The sequence below is a fragment of the Sparus aurata genome, chromosome 14 (assembly GCF_900880675.1).
Source record: "Sparus aurata chromosome 14, fSpaAur1.1, whole genome shotgun sequence".
Lineage (NCBI taxonomy): Eukaryota > Metazoa > Chordata > Actinopteri > Spariformes > Sparidae > Sparus > Sparus aurata.
Window position 1 is genome coordinate 7594848 of NC_044200.1, and position 18738 is coordinate 7613585.

Below are 18738 nucleotides of genomic sequence, written 5' to 3' on the forward strand. Positions count from 1 at the left end.
TCCTGATAACAAGATGCTGGCTCTACCCCTGAGCCCCACAGCCGCCCTCTGCCCTCCAGCCATATGGAGGACACACTCACTCACAGCTTATGTATGTTGATGTTAAGTACGCTGCATCTGTAAAATATTTTTTTTTATATATAATTTAAAGATTCAATACTAAAAAATTTAATAATAAAAAAATAATACATGTAAGATGACAATGTAAGATAGTGATAAACCTACAGAGAATTATCACTAAAGCTCTTCATGGGAGCTCATGCTATCTATGTGCATGATATCACATACCTGAATAATATTCCAGTAAACTTTCAGTAGTTCGAAGCAGAAACGCAAACTGAGGTAAGAGCAAATGTAGTATCACTTTTATTCATTAATAGACAATCATTTCTAGGGGTTAGGTTAGGTACATTTCCAGCTGATTGCACCATAATGAGACTTGAGGCACAGCATGACTCATTCACCCTCTCAATTATCAACACAGTACCTCTGATGAACATTACAGTTGAGTTACATGGACAAAGATTTCCCCCCTCCCACATTGTTAACACTGTTGTTAATATACTAAGCCAATTACCATCTGTAACTATTACCACAGTGCGTGACTTATTTTGTAACTAATGGCTCCTCTAATGTAAGTTATAAGATGTCTTTAGACGAGATCCAGAGGGCGGATGTGAGCTCGTGGGATTTAATGCCCCCACTGCTCTCTGACATCATGTTAAATGTTAGTGCAAAAAAAAGTCTGACACACTGTCTCCAAAATCTATTATTTCCCTCAGAGGTTATCAAAGAAAAAAAAAAAGTGAATGAAGCAAGAATTAACTACATGGTAGATCACCTATAATGTGTTTTTTTAAAAACAGGAATGGTTAAGAGGCTGATTTTTGTGCCCTTAAATCTGGGAAACAGTATGTTAGCACGTTGAAAGGAATGTTGTACAATCACTACATAAAAATGACAAAAAAAAAAACAACATCTTGTCAGCCTTTCGTAATCTCATAAAAACCTGGAAATGACTATTTTGTCACATAAGGCACACAAGACTAAAGCCACCAGGTGTTTCAGGCCTGGCCTTGCTGAGTACAAAGAGTGGTCCAGGACATGTAGTGTAAACAGGGCTGCTTCAGAGGCGCAGTTCCTCTTTTTCAAGGCTTTGATTTCATTCATTTCATTTTTTTAGCTTGTTTACACATACTGGTAGTCTAACTGATGTGTTGCTCCGTGGATGGTCATTGCACTTCATAGGCAGCAAAATATTAAAAATATGAGGTCACATCAGGTCTAAAACCACAACGCAACTTCTCGTACAATTCCTTCGATTTAATTTAGAACACTTCAATTTTCCTTTCCAATACATTTCAAGATTTTCCAGCCCTGTGCAGGAGCGCTATGTAACAGCAAAAGACTACTTCCTCCTCCTCCTCTGAGCGTTCCTCTTCACTGCTTCAGGATGGGCAGCTCCCTCGGCTTAAAGAAGGCCTGAGCCATCCCCATGGCGAAGATGTACACTTTGGAGTCCACCACGATTTTTTCTTTCTTCAGCAGCTCTGCGGGGGAAAGGACGAACAGAGAGTTAGGTTGGTGCTCTTGGGGGCGGTCTCGATGCTCACGCCCCGACATCGCTCTGCAGAAAACATTAAGCCTCACGGTCTATTTTCGTCTGGAATTCATCGAGGGGCAGAAGGATGACTTCGACGAATTCTGGGAAGAGAGGATAAAGGTTTTGTGTGAGGAGTTGATTTATGAGAGAAAAAGGATTATTTTTTTTTATATAGAATCAAACAGAACTCACCTCCATCACCTGCAGAAGAACAAAGGAGAGCAAGATTAGCCAACAGGTTTTTAGAATCACTCACAAATGTATTCTTAAAATACACTAACATTTTCACAATGTCACAACTTTTTGGGGGGTCGAGGTGGTACATTAATTGATTTTTGTATTTATTTGTACACCTATTCCTAGACTTGCACTGTGTGGGTCATTTGTTTGCCAAAAAAAAACTGTGCCAAATGTTTAATATCTTTATTTGTTGTGTTGCGTTGTGTGCTTTTTTATTCCAATTATGTGGCCTTTATTTGGGATATTTTATATACAGGTGTACAAAGGAGTGGGGGGTCTGCTCACCGAGCTGTTGTGTTGGGTTGATATTCTCCATTTCATCTCCGTTGATGTTGACCATGATGATCTGGGTGGTGCAGTTGGACAGACCGGGGTCCAGACAGGTCACTGCCATCCAAACAGTAACATTAATACCAACATTATGTGTTCATGAGATTAAAATGAGCATGGAACTCCTTTTCACTTTTCACCGCTGACCCTTGAACCTCTTCAATCACTCGGTAGATAGGATACATCCTATAAAGGCAGCTAATGCAATCAAATGTATTGTCAGTCTCTGTGCGACGATACCTGGAGTGACTCCGACTACTTCCCCTTTGTAGCCGGTTTCTTCTTTAAGCTCCCTCAAGGCAGCCGCCTCGGCGCTTTCACCCTCGTCGATCAACCCTGAGCAGACGTCAGAAGTGTCAGAATGCACACATGTGGCATCGAGAGTTTGCAAAAGTCCCCACAGCTCCATTATGTGAGAAGAGGAATGAAATGCAAGATGGTTTTGAGACTAGAAATCAAAACTTTACCGCATAAAAAGTTCAATGAAGAGGGTTTTTTTTGGTGAAACTCTGGACTGACAATGAAAAGTTGTAAGGATGTTTGAGGAATCCATTTTAGAAAAAAAAAAAAAATACTGTTTACCTGCAGGAAACTCCAGAGTGTAGCATCCCATAGGGGGACGAAACTGCTTCACCATCACAACGCAGTCTTTGTGGAGTGTCCGTTTCAGCAGCGCGATGATTCCGACACCTGCCAGGAAAAGTGTGTTACAGCCGGCTTAGCTCACAATCGGACCTTAGTGTCAGTGCAAGGTCCAACTGATGAGCCGACAGGAAAACAAAAAGCGCGTAGACGCTCACCATCTGCCTGCGTGTTGGTTTGTCTCGTCGTCCTTTTCGCAGTCTCCCAGGTCCTGGTGGGTGAAAAATCGGAGCGTCAATATGTGCTCAGATGATTATCGGATGATAATCCATGTCAGCTGAAGACGGAACAGTACCTGGTGTTTCCAGCAGGGTCCACGTACGTCGTCTTCTCCAGCTTCACCCATTTTCCTGCTGCAATGAGCTGCGAGACAGAGAGGAAAAGCACCAGGCTGAGACGATCTGTGGCACCGAACACAACTCAGTGAAGACTTATTACAGTCTGAGCTGCTGCTATACTGATCTAACCAAACTACAACTGTGGAAATTGTCTTACAGAGAAGCATTTATGTGGTTATTTTATGCCTGTGTTTTTGGAAAATTGCATTGAAAGAACTTAGAACCCTCTGCTTTGTTTTTTATCAATTGAAGGGTTAAGATGAAGCGCTGTACTTGGTAAAGGATCATTTGTGTTAATTGATATGTCTACTTGGAGCAAGTATAGTATTTTGAAGAAGCTTGTTGTATCTGTAGTGATAAGTAAGCAGGGATCCCACATTCATTAAAAAAAAAAACAAATTCAATGACTTTGCAATGACTTTCCAGACCCAATTCCCCTCAAATTCAAGGACCCAACATGGCTCCATAATTAAAAACTGGTTGTACATGTTTGTGTTGCATTGTTGCACACTGCCAATGCATCAGTTTATCATGCTATAATTTAATACTGCCATGAAACTATTAGCTTTTAACTGAGTTGTGAGGCAGCCCTGTGCGACCTCCGCTCAAACCAATGCAAAAGCCCTGCATTAAAAACCTGGAATTGTGAATCTTAAACATAAACGTGATTTACTGACGTTCCGTTGTGTTACGTCAGACCACATTTCGCAGGTCATGTTCCCAAGTCTGTCAGCGGACATTACGGCTTCAGGTTAGAGTCAACGCGGAGTGTTTTAAAGCAGCTGTCATGGCAGTTTCTGTCCGGACATCATTTATAAAACCCCAAAAAAACAAACAAACACGAACGTACCTCTTCTTTCACTATGTGTGGAGTAGTGACCGCTTTGGGTTCCCCTGAATTGCTCATTTTCAGTATCCGGACAACTGGAAATGAAGAACAGTCGAGTCAAAAAAAAAAAGCTTGAAATAACAAATTGAACACTGTCCGCCAAGAGCTCGGGCTGAGAATTAAAACAAAATACAGAGAACCACCATTTTAATGCGAACCGGACTGGTCGCCCCCGATCATGAGTTGCTCAATTAACGTTAGCTGCACATTTCAACATTTTGCTTTTTAGCTCGTTTCTTTGTTTAGTTCACGGCAGCTAGCGGGTTTACACTTCACACTGCCACAAGGGTGCGGAGCTCGCAAGTTTGAAACTTTAAACAATAATTTCAAATGGAAGTGATTAAACTTAACTCACGTGAAATCTAAACGATGTGTAGGTACTAGCTGGAAGAGATGGCATAGAATGATTGAGGAGTCACTCTGGCACTACTTCCGGGTATCGCAAACGTCACCGGAGACCAATATTTTGTCGCCGGTAAAATGGAAAAACAAAACAAAGTTATTCATTTTCGGACTCATTATTATCATATTTTTAAAGAAGAAATTCAATAACATAATGACGTGCGCAACTCTTTTGGATTAGTACTAATTTAATTTCAACTAATTGTAATAATTTGAAAAAAGGTAAGGCAATATGGTTAGTGTTTTGTGGGAATGAAAACTAACGCCTGTAGTTTTTTTCAAAGATGTTTATTTTGTTTCCATTTTAAATTATGAATTGATCTTATTACTGTTGCCCTGGTTTCTGCATCTCGACGCTTTGGGAAAATTGTTTCTTGAAACTTTCATGCCAATAAATGAGTGATAGCTCGTTTCGATAAACGATCTATGTCTCAAGTCAGCGGGTGTTGCATCAACCACGCCTACACGTGCACCTCCAAAAGACCTCCGACCTCTAAAAACACCATTTTATTATAGAAATCTAAGAATAAGAATTTAAAAAATGGAATTAAATCCATTAACAACTGTAAAAATTGAGGTGAATATTCCCTCAAAATGACGCCGCGTCAAATGAGAATGCGGCGCCGTGCTTTTCCAAAATATCGTGGCATCGGAAGATATTTACTGATGGACACATTTCCGTTAAAGGATATTGCAGCATGAAGAAGGAGCAAGTTGTCAACTGTCAGTTTTCGGTTTGGTATCCGATATTCAAGAAACATACGATTAAAAGGTAAACAGCTCTAATTTGCACTTGAATAACAGGAAACATTTCAACTGTTGTTGCTGTAAAAAAAAATAATAGTCCATTTAGCTAAGAGCTAGCGCTAGCTACCAGACAGAAGCATATAGCTGCCATCTCTATCTTCTTGCTTATATTTAGCTTTAATTCTTGTGTTTAAATCCTGTGTCAGAGTAGCTTTCTTTAACCTCATTCTACCCTTGACATATGTATATGTGTGGTCTTTTATTTACATGTATTTATATGCTATATCCTTCTTCTTTATTCCAGTCTGATTCTCCCACTGCCTCAGAATGTAATAGATTATTTACTGGACGATGGGACACTGGTAGTCTCTGGGAGGTATGAGGCCACTGACACACACACACACACACACACACACACACACACACACACACACACTCATAAACACACTAATCCTGCCATTTAGTCTTTTGGGAGTGACATACATGAGGTCTCATAAGTGGAGGTGTAAATATCATGTCAAAATTGAGTTCCATCTTCGGGTCTCCTCCTTTGGTGTTGTTTTGGCAGAATGGTTGACAGGACCTGCTGTGTTTGCAAAGCCTTGATGTAAAGAGGTTAAGAGGTGTGCATGTAGCAGGTGGTACAGGTTGACCCTGTTGTCATGGTGATAAACTCATCTGTTGTTTCTCTTCCCTTCAGTGACCATAACACGCAGCAGACTCACACTAACAACAGCAACTCGGATGCAGAAGAAGATGTTCAGGTACAGGAGCAGAGGCTGAAGTTGTGTGTCTACTTGGCATCCAGTTCTATTTTCGCCCATTTCTTTGAAAGAAAAGGAGGCCTTACTTTAAAAAAAAAAATTACAACCCTGAAATAGGTTACATTTCACAGGAAAGTGTCTGCCCTCATCTGTCATTAGAGAAATCACTTTATCACTCTTTTTACATTCACTAGGTATTTGTGAAATTATTTGTGGCCGATTACTAGATTTGTTAACAGACCCATGCTGAGACCAAGATTGTTGTCTGAAGTCAGAGAGTCAGCAGGGAAACTCTGAAACACAGTTCACATTTAAAATGAAGAGTTACTTGATAAAAAAAACTTTGGTGAACACACATTGAAATTACAGTTTTTTCAGAGGAGAAATAGCATCTTTTGACATTGCTTTTAACATAGCTGCTTTGTCTGGTGAACGCACAACCTAACAGCATTAACACAGCAGTTAAGCGGTAATAAGAAATATATTAAACTGCATGTTTTTAACCTCCCATCCTGTTTCTTGTCCTCTGCTTCCCTCTAGTGGTCAGATGATGAGACAACCACCACTGTCACTGTAAGCACTTCAATGTTTCTCATCCAAATGCACTGTCTGTATTTTTGAGCAAACATGATACATTTGTTTCCCACTTTTTCATCACCTTTGAACCCTTTATGCTGCACACCCACTCTTTGCGATAAACAGAAATGTGTATCACATTACCCCTATGTTTATCATTTGATTACACTATAATTATGACTGCCCGTGTGATGATGTGTCATTCCGTCTGTTAGGCTCCTGAGTTCCCAGAATTCACCTCTAAAGTGCTGGAGGCTATAAACGCCCTGGGTGGGCGTGTCTTTCCCAAACTCAACTGGAGCGCTCCTCGGGTAAAACACCGCACACATGACCAACTTTGTACGACTGTTTTATTTTCAGGTTGCAGATTGGCCTGTCATGATGAATACTACTGTTGGACAGTGCTGTATATTGTCCCAGAAATCATGTTATTGTCATTTTAAGAGCCTTTTATTTCACCAATAGAATGACAATATTGTGGCATAATAATGCAAGCACACCCTTTCGAAGAGCAATGAGTTTTTAATGCTTAACAATATTTAGACATTGAAATTGGAGATTTGAGAAAAATACAAAATATTCTTAATAGATCAAACATAAAACAGTGACTTGAACCACACAATCAAATCAATAAATTAAATTGACTTTCTGGCTGTGTCAAAAAAATGTCAATATTTGGCACAGGGGTGTAGAGATGACATTAGATGAGCTTTTAGGTAAATTGTGATGCCACTTTTGAAAAGAAAAAAAAAATTAATACACTGGCTCGTTCCTATTAATGGGCTCTCCTCTCGCCCCTACCTGCTATATGGTGCCCTCCCACATTTTCGTAGTGCTAAATATAAATCCCGGATCTGTAACAATTGTCAGATGTGATGTACCGTAGGTGCTAACTACAAACTACATTCATTACGGCATATCAATGTTACGTTTTGAAAACTTGCGTCTTGAAGTAAACATGTATGCAACACTGTGATCCGACCCTCCCACTGAAGTTTCATAGTGCAGAAACAGGTGATGGGGGGGGGGGGGGTGGCTGAGACAGAGACACCACTCACCCTGATACAAGACACCGTACCATTGACAAGATTTTGAAGCTTTTATTGTAAGCCAAATGTGACGTAATGGTGCTTAAAATGAGGCCTACAAGGAGCTAACTGGCAAATATCTTTCAATAATATGTAGATAATTTGGCATCCCGTCTGGAGTTACTATGCAGACCACTCTGCTCTGGACCAAGGTAGCAGAGACCAGATTGATATTTAGGTTCCACCAGAGTGCTCTAACTACTCACCAATCCCACAATCCATCAGGTTACACACAGAGGCTCTTGATTAACGACAGGGGTCGCCACACTCGGCATAGTTTTTTTTTCTATTAATTCTGCTTAGGCGCTGTGAAAAAAGAAATCCCTGCTGTTTACGTTGGCGTCGTGTCGGTGACGTTCCTATGTGAACAGAAACGCATGTAAACACAACAGGCAATGTCAAGGTCAGCTAAAACGGTCGAGATCGTGTCCATTCATCATGCAACGAGTGGATAATATAATCATTGTGACAGGGAGTATTACATTCATTAGAAAAGTGTGTCACATGACCTCTTTTTATTTGTAGCATGAGCACATAATTTGTTGGCTCAAAGCCGGCTCCTGTGCAGTGCAGAGACAAATTAGAATTGCCTCTTGGAAGTCTGCCAGCACCAAGAATTGAGGCATAACTTTAAAAAAAAGTGTGTGTATGTGTCTGTCTTTCAGGATGCCAACTGGATCGCTCTGAACAGTTCCCTGCAGTGTCACAGCCTCAGCGACATATTCCTCCTCTTCAAGAGTTCCGACTTCATCACCCACGACCTCACGCAGCCGTAAGCCTCTCCACCCGACAACATCGGCACGCACGCGCGCATATTTTGCATTTAGATGACAAGCGCTATCAGTAAAAATAACCACCTTTGGTGCGCAAGCGGGCCGCTTTCAATCTGCAGTAAAAACACGCGTGGCAGCTGGAGAAGTCGCAGCGATGTAGATTTATGCCTCGCGCTTTTTTCAAACGTTTAGTCTTGCAGCCTGATTTACTGCAGGGTGCTGCCTCGGGAAAACTGTTTTCATGATATATGCTTGTTTGTTAGACTCTTTTAGATCTTCTTAAACTTCCTGGGGGCAGCCAGAGAGAGCTTTTTGCACTGTAAAAAAACATAGAAATTAAAGTGCAAAGCCATGTGATGCTACAGAGCATGAATTGTACGATGTGTCTGCAGTCTGCAGGTCCTTTAAAAAGCCTCCAAATGTTTACAATTTAAGTTGATAATAATTAGGCATTACATGATTAAATATACAGTAGGGTGTGAAAGTCTGAGACCACTTCTCAAAGTTTTTTTTTTTTTCCCCATTACAATTCATAATATCAGCTTAACAGAAAAATGTCCAAACATTTCAGAATATCTCAGTATTTGATATGTCCTCCTTTTGCTTTATTGACAGTTCGCACTCGCGCTTTAATCTGATTATAAATCTTGAAAATGTCTTAAAAAGCATGAGATTTAAGTGTCTGATAGTTGTACACACCCTGATTGTAGTTTTTATTTCAAGGTGGTAACCATCATTCGTTTCTTTGCGCAGATTCCTTGTATGTAGTGACCAGGACTCCCCAGATCCTGTTATAAACTATGAGGTAATTCACTTTCAAAGGACAAACGAAACACACAGCAGCACTACACTGTTTCTAAAGGATGTTCAGTTTGTGATTAGCTTGTGTTCAGTATGAGTTTACATGTCCCGTCATGTGGTTAGGGTTTTTTTGGTCTGAAGAAAATTCTGTTTTCAAGCTACTTCAAATCTAGTCAGATTTGATCCCTCCTTCTTAGACCACACACACACTCACACTCACACCTCGATGGACTTTATCCACCCTGCTGTCTTCTGTCCTCAGCTGGTCCTGAGAAAGTGGAGCGAGCTGATTCCTGGTGGAGAGTTTCGCTGCTTCGTCAAAGAGAACAAGCTGATCGGTAAAAACTCTGCAATAACACTCAGCTCATCGGTCGGTTACTGTGAAAAATGTCAAGATATTACTTGTTGTTGTTAACCAGAGAGACCATCATATTTCCATCACATTTTACACATTTTACATCTCGGCCGACAAGTTGGAGGAAAACATGCTGGATTGATTTGCAGCACAGAGCGGCTAGAGGGCAGTAGATTTAGCAGACTGAGCTGAATATGGCTTATCTGGGGAAAACCAGTATTTAACAATGATGTAATCAGCTTTCCAGCAGGTCCTTGAAATCCTTGAAAGTTTTGAGGGGGGGGGAGCGGTGAAGTCCTTGAAAGTAGCTGAAAATAGACATAAATAGACGTGGGGTCATTGAAAGTGATGGGTCCTTGAATTTCAGGGAACTGGGCGTGGAAAGTCCTTGATGAGTCCTTGAATTTGGAATGCGTAAAAAAAAGGGTGTAGGAACCCTGTGTAATGACGCTCGAGCTGTACTTCCACCCAGCAGGCTAATTTAGAAACAATTATAAAATTCAATTTGAGCTCGGCTGATGGCGTCTTTCTGTGTTCCCAGCTATCTCCCAGAGAGACTACACTCAGTATTACCAGCACATCTTGAAGCAGGAGGAGCAGATCTGTCAGGCCATACAGGGATTCTTCAGCCAGCACATCCAGTACAACTTCCTGGACGAAGACTGTGAGCATCTGTGTCCTTTTTCTTCCCCCCCCCCTCTCTCACTGCTGCACACCTCCTTCAGCTCTCCTCTGCTGCTGGAGGCATTAAATATTTACAGCTGAAAACAGGATATTGCGACGCAAGAAAATGCAGAGAAACGTTGATGAAATGTGACATAGCACACACTTGCACAGTATATAATGTTAATTTTTAATGACTACATATGTGTAGACGGTAAAACAGTTGTTTCCTCTCTGTTACAGTTGTGTTAGATGTCTACAGAGACAGCCAGGTAAGCACTGATGAATTTTAAAACAGTCTGTTTTGAAGAAACGCCATGTAAATGCTAAGTTGCGCCTACATGTGTATTCTGTGTGTGTGTGTGTCGAAGGGGAGGGTGTGGCTGATTGATCTGAACCCGTTCGGAGAGGTGACCGACTCGCTGCTGTTCAGCTGGGAGGAGCTGACGTCTGGAGAAATCACGCAGCAGCAGGTCGGAATTTGTTTCATGGGTTTTTTTTGGGTTTTTTTTTTCTCACATAAGGTTTCTTTGTATGTGAACTGACAAAAGTTTAGAAAAAAAGTTTAACAGCACTCATTTGGTTCCCCTGTGTGTGCAGGAAGGCCCGGCATTTCGCTACACCACCAGCGAGGTGACGGTGCAGCCCAGTCCCTGTCTGAGCTACAGGATCCCGCGTGACTTTGTTGACCTCTCCGCTGGAGAAGACGCCTACAAACTCATCGACTTCTTAAAACTGGTAGGATGTTGTTGCATATCTTTGTCATAGTATTTAGCTAGCTTGTGTTGTTGCCGCACAGCACCACACACTGCTGGGGTCCTAACATAGTTTTTATAGCAGTCAGAACCAGCTCAACAAATTATTTTAAGATGTGCACACCAGAGAGAACTTGAGAGGAAAACCAGTCGGGATTACAGCTGCAACTGACAATTATTTTCATTACTGGTTATTAGGGGCGGGCGATACTGCAAATTTTGGTATTGATCCGATACCAAGTAAATACAGGGCCAGTATTGCCGATATCGATACTGATACTGATACCGATACTGATATCGATATGATCGATATTTGGATCGATCCGCCCACCCCTACTGGTTATTCTGACGATTATTTTCACAGTTAATTGATTAATTGTTTAGGCCGCAACATTTTTTTCGAAAAATACTTAATACAATTTCCCAGAGCCCAAAGTGATGGGCTTCATCTTGTTTCTTTTGTTCAACCAACAGTCCAAAACCCAAAGACTCTTCATTTACTATCATAACGACGATAAAAAGCAGCAAGTCTTCACATTTAAGAAGCTGGAACCAGCAAATGTTTGACGTTTTGGGGGAAAATGACTGAATCAGTTCCATCAGTTAATGGAATTTATTCTGCCATACTGATTCTATGTACTTTCTAGGGGTGGTGAAAAAAATCGATTATTGATGAATCGCGATTATAATATTGAGGATTATGATTAGATTATTAAATTTCCAAAAATCGATTAAAATAAATAAATAATAATAATTTTTTTTTTTTTTTTTTTTTTTTTTTTTTTAAATAGTAATACAAACTGGAGTCCACCTCTTACTGGCTTCCGCTAAACGGTCCACAGTCTGGAGCCAAGATATGTTATTCCATCCCGGAGCTTTTTCACACTTAAATCGATTCCAAATCTTTACAAGGAGACAAACCTTTCCGTGCAAGTGTCCCTCAACTCTGCTCACAGGGTAGCAATAACCTGCGATGCCTGGACATCCAGAGCTACAGTCTCATATGTAACTGTTACAGCTCATTATGTCAGCAGTTAATGGAAGCTAATGTCCTATGTACTTCAGGTGAAAGCTATGGATGATAGTCACACAAGCGCAAATATGTATGAGTTTCTCAAAGCAATGGCAGGCGAGTGGGGAATAGATAAACACGCCCTGGTTCTCGTCACCAACAATGCCTCTAACATGAGTCCGGCTGCTGAGCTTGGCAGCTTTCTTTTAACAGTGAAACACTACATTTAAAACAAATTAAAAAATAATCATTTTGATATTACAGTTACACTATACAATATTGAAGGTGCTGTGAGGTGTTACTCCCAAGATAAGTAAAATAATTCAGCAGCTGACTGATGTTAAATGGAAGATCAATAATCGTTAATAATTGAAAATCGAACCGATTATCGTTGATAATCGAAAATCGATTTGTATTCGAATCGAGACTTCAATAATCGGAATCGAATCGAATCGGGAAATTGGGCCGATTAACCACCCCTAGTACTTACACTGTATTTACCTCTTTATGTAATAATTTGCATTGTTGGTGACGGGCCTCGCCACACTGTTTTCAAATGGCAAGCCCATAAAGACATGATTTGGAACTTGCGGGCATTTTGAGTTTCGTCGGTGCTGAAGTATAGCTGCAGAGATTTACGAAGAACACCGGCCGTTTTGTCTTTTTCTGTCATATTTTCTGGCAGAGCAGCTACTCGAGGCGTATTTCCTGCCCAAAGTGATCAATAAACCAAAGTGTCCTCTCAAATGGAAGTCTGGTGCTTGTGTTATGAAGACATTCTTAGCCCTCCCTGCCAGGTGTCACTAGCCCTAACCCTAAATCACCCTCTGTAGTTGCCATGTGCAGATATTGTAAAGAAAATAAATCTACTGCACTCTAAGCTAGAATCGGAAAATAACCCTGGGAAAACAGAGTGTATCTCGAAGTCTAATCTCCTCTGCTACTCCTTGTCCTCTCTACAGAAGAAAAGTCAACAGGAAGACTCTGAGGAGGAGGAGGAAGAGGGGGAGGAGAACGCTCCGCAGTGACACGGCTCCTCCGAAACCTGAAGAATAGCTGCTAGTGTCAACAACCCTCTGTATAATGTTTCCCGCATGAAGTGACTCTGTAGTCTCTGTCCTGTTTCAAGCTTATTTTTTGTTAATTCAGCCAGTTCCGGTGATCAGTACGGTTCCTAGATAGCACGTAGTGTTTTACGCTGACAGGACGTAGGATTCAATGTTCTTTTGCCTCCGAGGATGCTGAGCGCCGTTTTACAGACGACAACAACGGCCCGGTGAGGGGAGGGAGTCCTCTGCAGTGTTTTTCAGTTTTGGGGGAGAATTTTCCTTTCATTTTATTTTTTATGGGGGAAAAATTGTGTTACTTCAAGGGGACGTATTCACTAATACTGTAACAAATGCCTGCTTTTATACTTTGAAATAGGTGTGTACGATACTTAATGTATCTTTATCGCGGCGCCTCGTGTCTCTGGATGTAAACCTCCACTGGTGCGTGTGTGTTTGTGTGTCATGAGGCTGTGACAGACTTCTTTATTTACCACTAAAGCCGTTCATCACTGAGTCACCTCTAATATTCTGTCCAGCCATCCCCGCTCCTCCATCTCTCCCTGCCAATTTCCTCTGAGCAGTTTTGACACACTCATCGCTCCAAGCCGCTCCGGGCGCTCTTTTTTTGACTCCTGTTTTTTTTCCTTTCCCCCATCATGCATCGCTGTAGACTGTTACTCGAAAAAACACCATTAAACTTCTTGTCGTGTATTGGCTCGGCTGTCAGTCTGGTGGGTGCTGTAAACCAGCACATTAGAAAATTGATTGTGCTTTTACGCAACAGCTCTCATTACGCCCGGGAGCTAAATGAGCTGTGCATGCACGACACGGGGCAGTTCATTTTGTTGTTTTTCTTTTTTTCTTTTTTTTCTTTGCCTTCACTGGATTGATAGAGCAATTACAGGGAGATGGAAAGAGCTGGTGTGATGAGAGTTACAGCTCCCTGGGTGAAGCGCCGTGGACGAGAAACGGTATACGAGGTGCATATTGGAGGGAATTTTGCAAGTTAATCATCATTATGAAAATGAAACCTGGCTGTAAATATAGCAACCAGAGGAGACCTGGCTTGACCCGTGGTGGATATTTGTACACAGGGTTTGTTGTGCTTAATGCAAACCTTGACATCTGACCAATGTTGTTCCACAGCTTAGATAGCTGCTCTTAATTGAGCCTTTATACTTTTCATTTGCACTTAGTTTGCTGCAGGGCCATTTCTGGTCAATACCAAGCTTAGCCACTGATGATCTCCATCCGGTAATCAACATCAGACTAATGTAAACAATATAAGAGAATATTATGTAGCATATTTTGTTTACTTGAAAAGATATGCAAGGGCTTGCTAATTTATTATTTATTTAGAGAGCTGTTGACTGAGCTGAGTATTGACTTACGCTGCCTAATAAGTGGAGAAAACCTTACAAATACCCTAGTTTGATGTGACATTATATATGATTAGCAGGGTTGTTGTATTAAGAGTGCATTAGCTTTAGCAAAGTGTACATGATAAACCGACAACTGAGTGTGTTTTCACGTAATTTAAAGCTGCATCAATGTTTTTTTTGTCACAACAAAAGATCATGCACGGCTAACTGCGCTAACTAGCTAATGGTAGCCATAGTTAGCAGCAGTTGGCGGTTTATCTGGTGATACGCTGCCTCCGATTTGTTTTGAGTATGAATTTGACAGGATGTCAGTCGTTACACATTGCACCTTCAAGTGACTGTACATTGCTTACCCACCACCAACCGACTAGCTAGTGAGCATAGTGGAGCATTTAGCAGCTAAAGAGCCAGTGACGTGCCTCAGGAGAAGGTGGAAAACCAAAAGGGCTAAAAAGGAGATGGAGTACGAGTCATCTGGTCAACGAAAATGAATGCTATTGTTGCTCTCTAGTTCCTGGATTTGTAAATATAATAAACCGACAACTGAGTGTGTTTTCACGTAATTTAAAGCTGCATCAATGTTTTTTTGTAACAACAAAAGATCATGCACGGCTAACTGCGCTAACTAGCTAATGGTAGCCATAGTTAGCAGCAGTTGGCGGTTAATCTGGTGATACGCTGCCTCCGATTTGTTTTGAGTATGAATTTGACAGGATGTCAGTCGTTACACATTGCACCTTCAAGTGACTGTACATTGCTTACCCACCACCAACCGACTAGCTAGTGAGCATAGTGGAGCATTTAGCAGCTAAAGAGCCAGTGACGTGCCTCAGGAGAAGGTGGAAAACCAAAAGGGCTAAAAAGGAGATGGAGTACGAGTCATCTGGTCAACGAAAATGAATGCTATTGTTGCTCTCTAGTTCCTGGATTTGTAAATACGCAACTGTTTGCTAACATATTCACCTTTAAAATGGGATAACTTGTCGTGTCTACAGCTTGTTGCGCTGCCCCAAAGTGGCCAAAAATAGGTTGATGCAGCTTTAAAGTTGAAACTAGCTTTTTCTTTTGAAGATAAATACCATTAGTAGCTTATACGCAAGATACTGTATATGCCAGCTTAAAAAAAAACATTCCTAAGAGGTAAATATGAACTTGTTTGGCTCTGTTCACAGATTTCTACACAATCAAAGAACCACAGTTTGAAGCTAAAAGATGAAGAGCTCTCAAAAGACACCAGCCATTTCTTTGTCCGTCAGCTAAAGACCGTTTCGTCTGCACCTCTCTCTTCAGGTTTAATGCAGAGAATTACACATTAAGTATCACACCAGCAAAACAGCAGATGCTATATTATTATTATTATTATTATTATTATGATGAACCAAACATTTTGACATGTCGCAGACAGCCAAGCACAGGCGCTGGCGATAACACTGACAGTGCCCTGGTGAGGCATGACAGTGAGCCAATCAGCTGTTTTATTATTTACATCTGTGCTTTTTTTTTTTTTTTTTTTTTACTGTGACCTGTCAAAATGTCCTCTGTGGGAAAAAAAGGGGCAAAAACCCATCATGTGGTTCTTCATTGGTTCTCTGACTCCCTTTATAAACCCAGCCAATGAGATCATCCCTGCATGTGTGCAAACAGGTCGACGGGAATTTATGGCAGTGTTTAAGCTGCATACAGAAGGGAGTCTGCGCCTCCATCTCCCTCGACCTTCATGCCTCTTTTTTAACCATCTCTCTGATGCCCTCCTCTCCTTCCTCTTCCTCCTCTCCCTTTGCAGCTGGGTAATCATCTTTCATCAGGGGGGGGGGGAGGTCAGATCTGCTGACTCAGACCAAAGGATGTGGATGAGGGGGAGGAAGGAGGCAGGGATGAGAGGAGAAGAGAGGAGAGGGGAGGGAAGGGGAGAAGAGGGAGAGGAGTTTTCCTCGGCTGCTGCTGAGGAAGAGCTGCAGTAGTTTGCAGCCGGAATACTCATGAGCAGCTGAGGCTGCAACACATTGTCCTCTCCCTCTCCCTCTCCCTCCCTCCTGTGTCTCCCTACAGTATAACACAGACACTAGTAACAAGGCCAAAAGTCCCGACTGGTGTGTGTGTGCGTGTGTGTGCGTGCCCCGGCCTGGGATGACCTCAGCCCCTGCAGCTGTCAGAGTCCATTGGATCAGGGCTCCTCTGCAAACTGAAACTTAGTAATCCAGGTGTTATGCGGCCCGGTTGAACCCAGGTAAGCGTGCAGCTGTACCCCGGGTTCACTGCTGATCCCCGGCCGGCTGTGCTGAGCCATGCCGACGCCTTTGGGGATCCCAAATAGTGGCGGGAGCATGATGGTTGCTGTCAGCAAGTTGGCGCATTGCGAATTTACTGCTGCCACGTCCTGACCAGACACACACACATACACACACCCCTCTCTCTGGTGTCGGACAGGACGCATGAGCAGTATTCCGCCAGCTCCATTTACTGTCACAACAACATGCAGTGCCACAATAAGGCTCGGTTTAAGGGTAATTAGACAGCACAGTCAGGGAGTCAACAAGAGAAAGAGAACATTTTAACGCATAAAGCTGTAAGTGGAGGAGTGGAAACCCAGAAGATGGACCGACAGTGCAGCAATTAACGGCGTGTTAGACAATTGCAGGTGGCAGCAGGTCCGCGGTCAAGTTACACGTACGTAACATGCGTGATACAGGAAACGGAGGGGTTTGCCTTCAAAATAAAGCTACAACAGAAATTAAAATTTGTTTTACAAATAAATTAAGTTAGTGATAGGAGATACCCTATAGACGATACGATACTGTTAGATTAAACAATAGAAATTGAAGTTTTGGTTTGGAGTCAAGAGTCAAGCTTGACTTGGCTGTTCAAATCATATTAAACTGCTAATAAATTAGAGCCATTAGAAACAGCTTACTTAAAGCTTACTCTGTAAGCTATTACAAACTAATAATGCTACAAATCTCGATTCTGTTCTTATTTTATTTTTCATTTGTAATTCACGTTTACATTGTTTAACATTGTTCCTGATTGTTATTTTGCGTGTTATCAAATGATTGTGTATGGTAATAGTGATGATGATGACAATGATGCTGCGTTTATATTACTGGTAATAGCAGTAGTATATACTTACTCGTTAATGCAACACCATGACCAGTAGGACCTTTAATATCTAACGTCCTCCCCATTGCTTCATAATGAGAAGCAACATGCTTTTATTTTGAAAGCCCCGACGAGAAGCGCTCTTATTTCCGCGCGGCGTTGACAGCTGCTGTCCAGACGGCCGGAGGGGAGGAGGGGGAGGCGGGAGCGAGAGAAGAAGAGGAGGAGGGAGGCGGCAGGGACACGGTAACCTGCAGGAGGACTCGCGTGGTCCTGCAGCAGCGGAGCGCACACCAAACCTCTCACTCCCAGCTCAACCTCAATTTTCTTTTTTGTTTTTACAGAAAATACTCCCCTTTTTTATTTTATTTATTTTTTTCTCCCCCCCCACTCCGCATCCTTCCTCCTCCCGCAGCCCAGTGTCGGTCGGACTTGGGCCGGTAAAGCAGCGCCATGGCTCGGGAGAACGGAGACACCGGCAGAGGAGAGACGTGGAAGAAACAAGTCGACGACATCAAGAAGATTTTTGATTTTAAAGAAGTCCTCGGCACGTGAGTACACGGAGCTTCACCTTACTTCACCTGAGATACCTCTGTGATGTTACAATAACACTCCCGGTGGGGTTCAGTGTACATGTGGGGCTTCGGACTGACTTTACGGTCACCTTTGCGCACTTAATTCGCAATATTACAGTCCATGAATTATATTCTCAGAGACTGAAACTCTGAAACACTACTTTGAAGTAACTGTTTGAGCTATGAATCCATTACTTTTAGCTATTTCCTCCGTGTGTTCATTAGTGTTACTCAGCTATTTCATCATTTATCCATTGTAGCTATCAACTGATCAGCGCACTTTCAGCCATATGTCTTAGCTTTGTTTTCACACACTTAAACGCAACACGATGTGTTCAGGTGTTACCGCCAACTCAATATGTGGATATGTATTTTTCACTTTTAATGCGAATGACGATGATGATGATGATTATTGTTATTATTATTATTATTATTATTATTATTATTATTGTTGTTGTTGTTGTTGTTGTTATTATATATTATAGTAATTCATGATACGTACCATGTGGTAACTTGGGCTAAGTCTACCCTCTGCATTATGGTATCATTACATCAGGTGTAGCTGTTTTGTAATGTTTTTGAATTAACTTCCATCAGGGCTTTTAGAGCTCTTTACACAACGCTAATCCATGTTGTGGCTTGAGCCCTCTCATTAAAT

The 18738-nt window shown here is 41.7% G+C and overlaps 3 protein-coding genes across 3 annotated transcripts in view; 2 read left to right on the forward strand and 1 right to left on the reverse strand.

Annotated features, from left to right (window-relative positions):
* Positions 1–343: 343 nt before the first annotated feature.
* Positions 344–4506, reverse strand: nudt5 (nudix (nucleoside diphosphate linked moiety X)-type motif 5). Its single transcript, XM_030440743.1, has 10 exons — positions 4398–4506; positions 4004–4077; positions 3111–3178; positions 2974–3026; positions 2756–2863; positions 2414–2509; positions 2129–2230; positions 1796–1804; positions 1651–1704; positions 344–1550 (listed from the first exon to the last, which is right to left on the reverse strand). The coding sequence occupies exons 2-10, from the start codon at positions 4058–4060 to the stop codon at positions 1441–1443; spliced, it is 657 nt and encodes a 218-aa protein (XP_030296603.1). The 5' UTR covers positions 4061–4077; positions 4398–4506; the 3' UTR covers positions 344–1440.
* A 501-nt stretch (positions 4507–5007) lies between these two features.
* On the forward strand, positions 5008–14092 carry cdc123 (cell division cycle 123 homolog (S. cerevisiae)). The gene is made up of 13 exons (XM_030440744.1): positions 5008–5216; positions 5496–5567; positions 5892–5955; positions 6496–6528; positions 6747–6842; positions 8285–8391; positions 9146–9197; positions 9456–9531; positions 10090–10212; positions 10455–10483; positions 10583–10684; positions 10812–10949; positions 12941–14092. The coding sequence occupies exons 1-13, from the start codon at positions 5143–5145 to the stop codon at positions 13004–13006; spliced, it is 1032 nt and encodes a 343-aa protein (XP_030296604.1). The 5' UTR covers positions 5008–5142; the 3' UTR covers positions 13007–14092.
* Positions 14093–16663: 2571 nt separating this feature from the next.
* camk1da (calcium/calmodulin-dependent protein kinase 1Da) overlaps positions 16664–18738 on the forward strand; it is a 69264-nt gene continuing 67189 nt past the window's right edge. Inside the window, exon 1 of the mRNA XM_030440033.1 lies at positions 16664–18056. Coding sequence (XP_030295893.1) covers positions 17959–18056 — 98 coding nt within the window. The 5' untranslated portion in view covers positions 16664–17958. The remainder of the gene's footprint in view (positions 18057–18738) is intronic.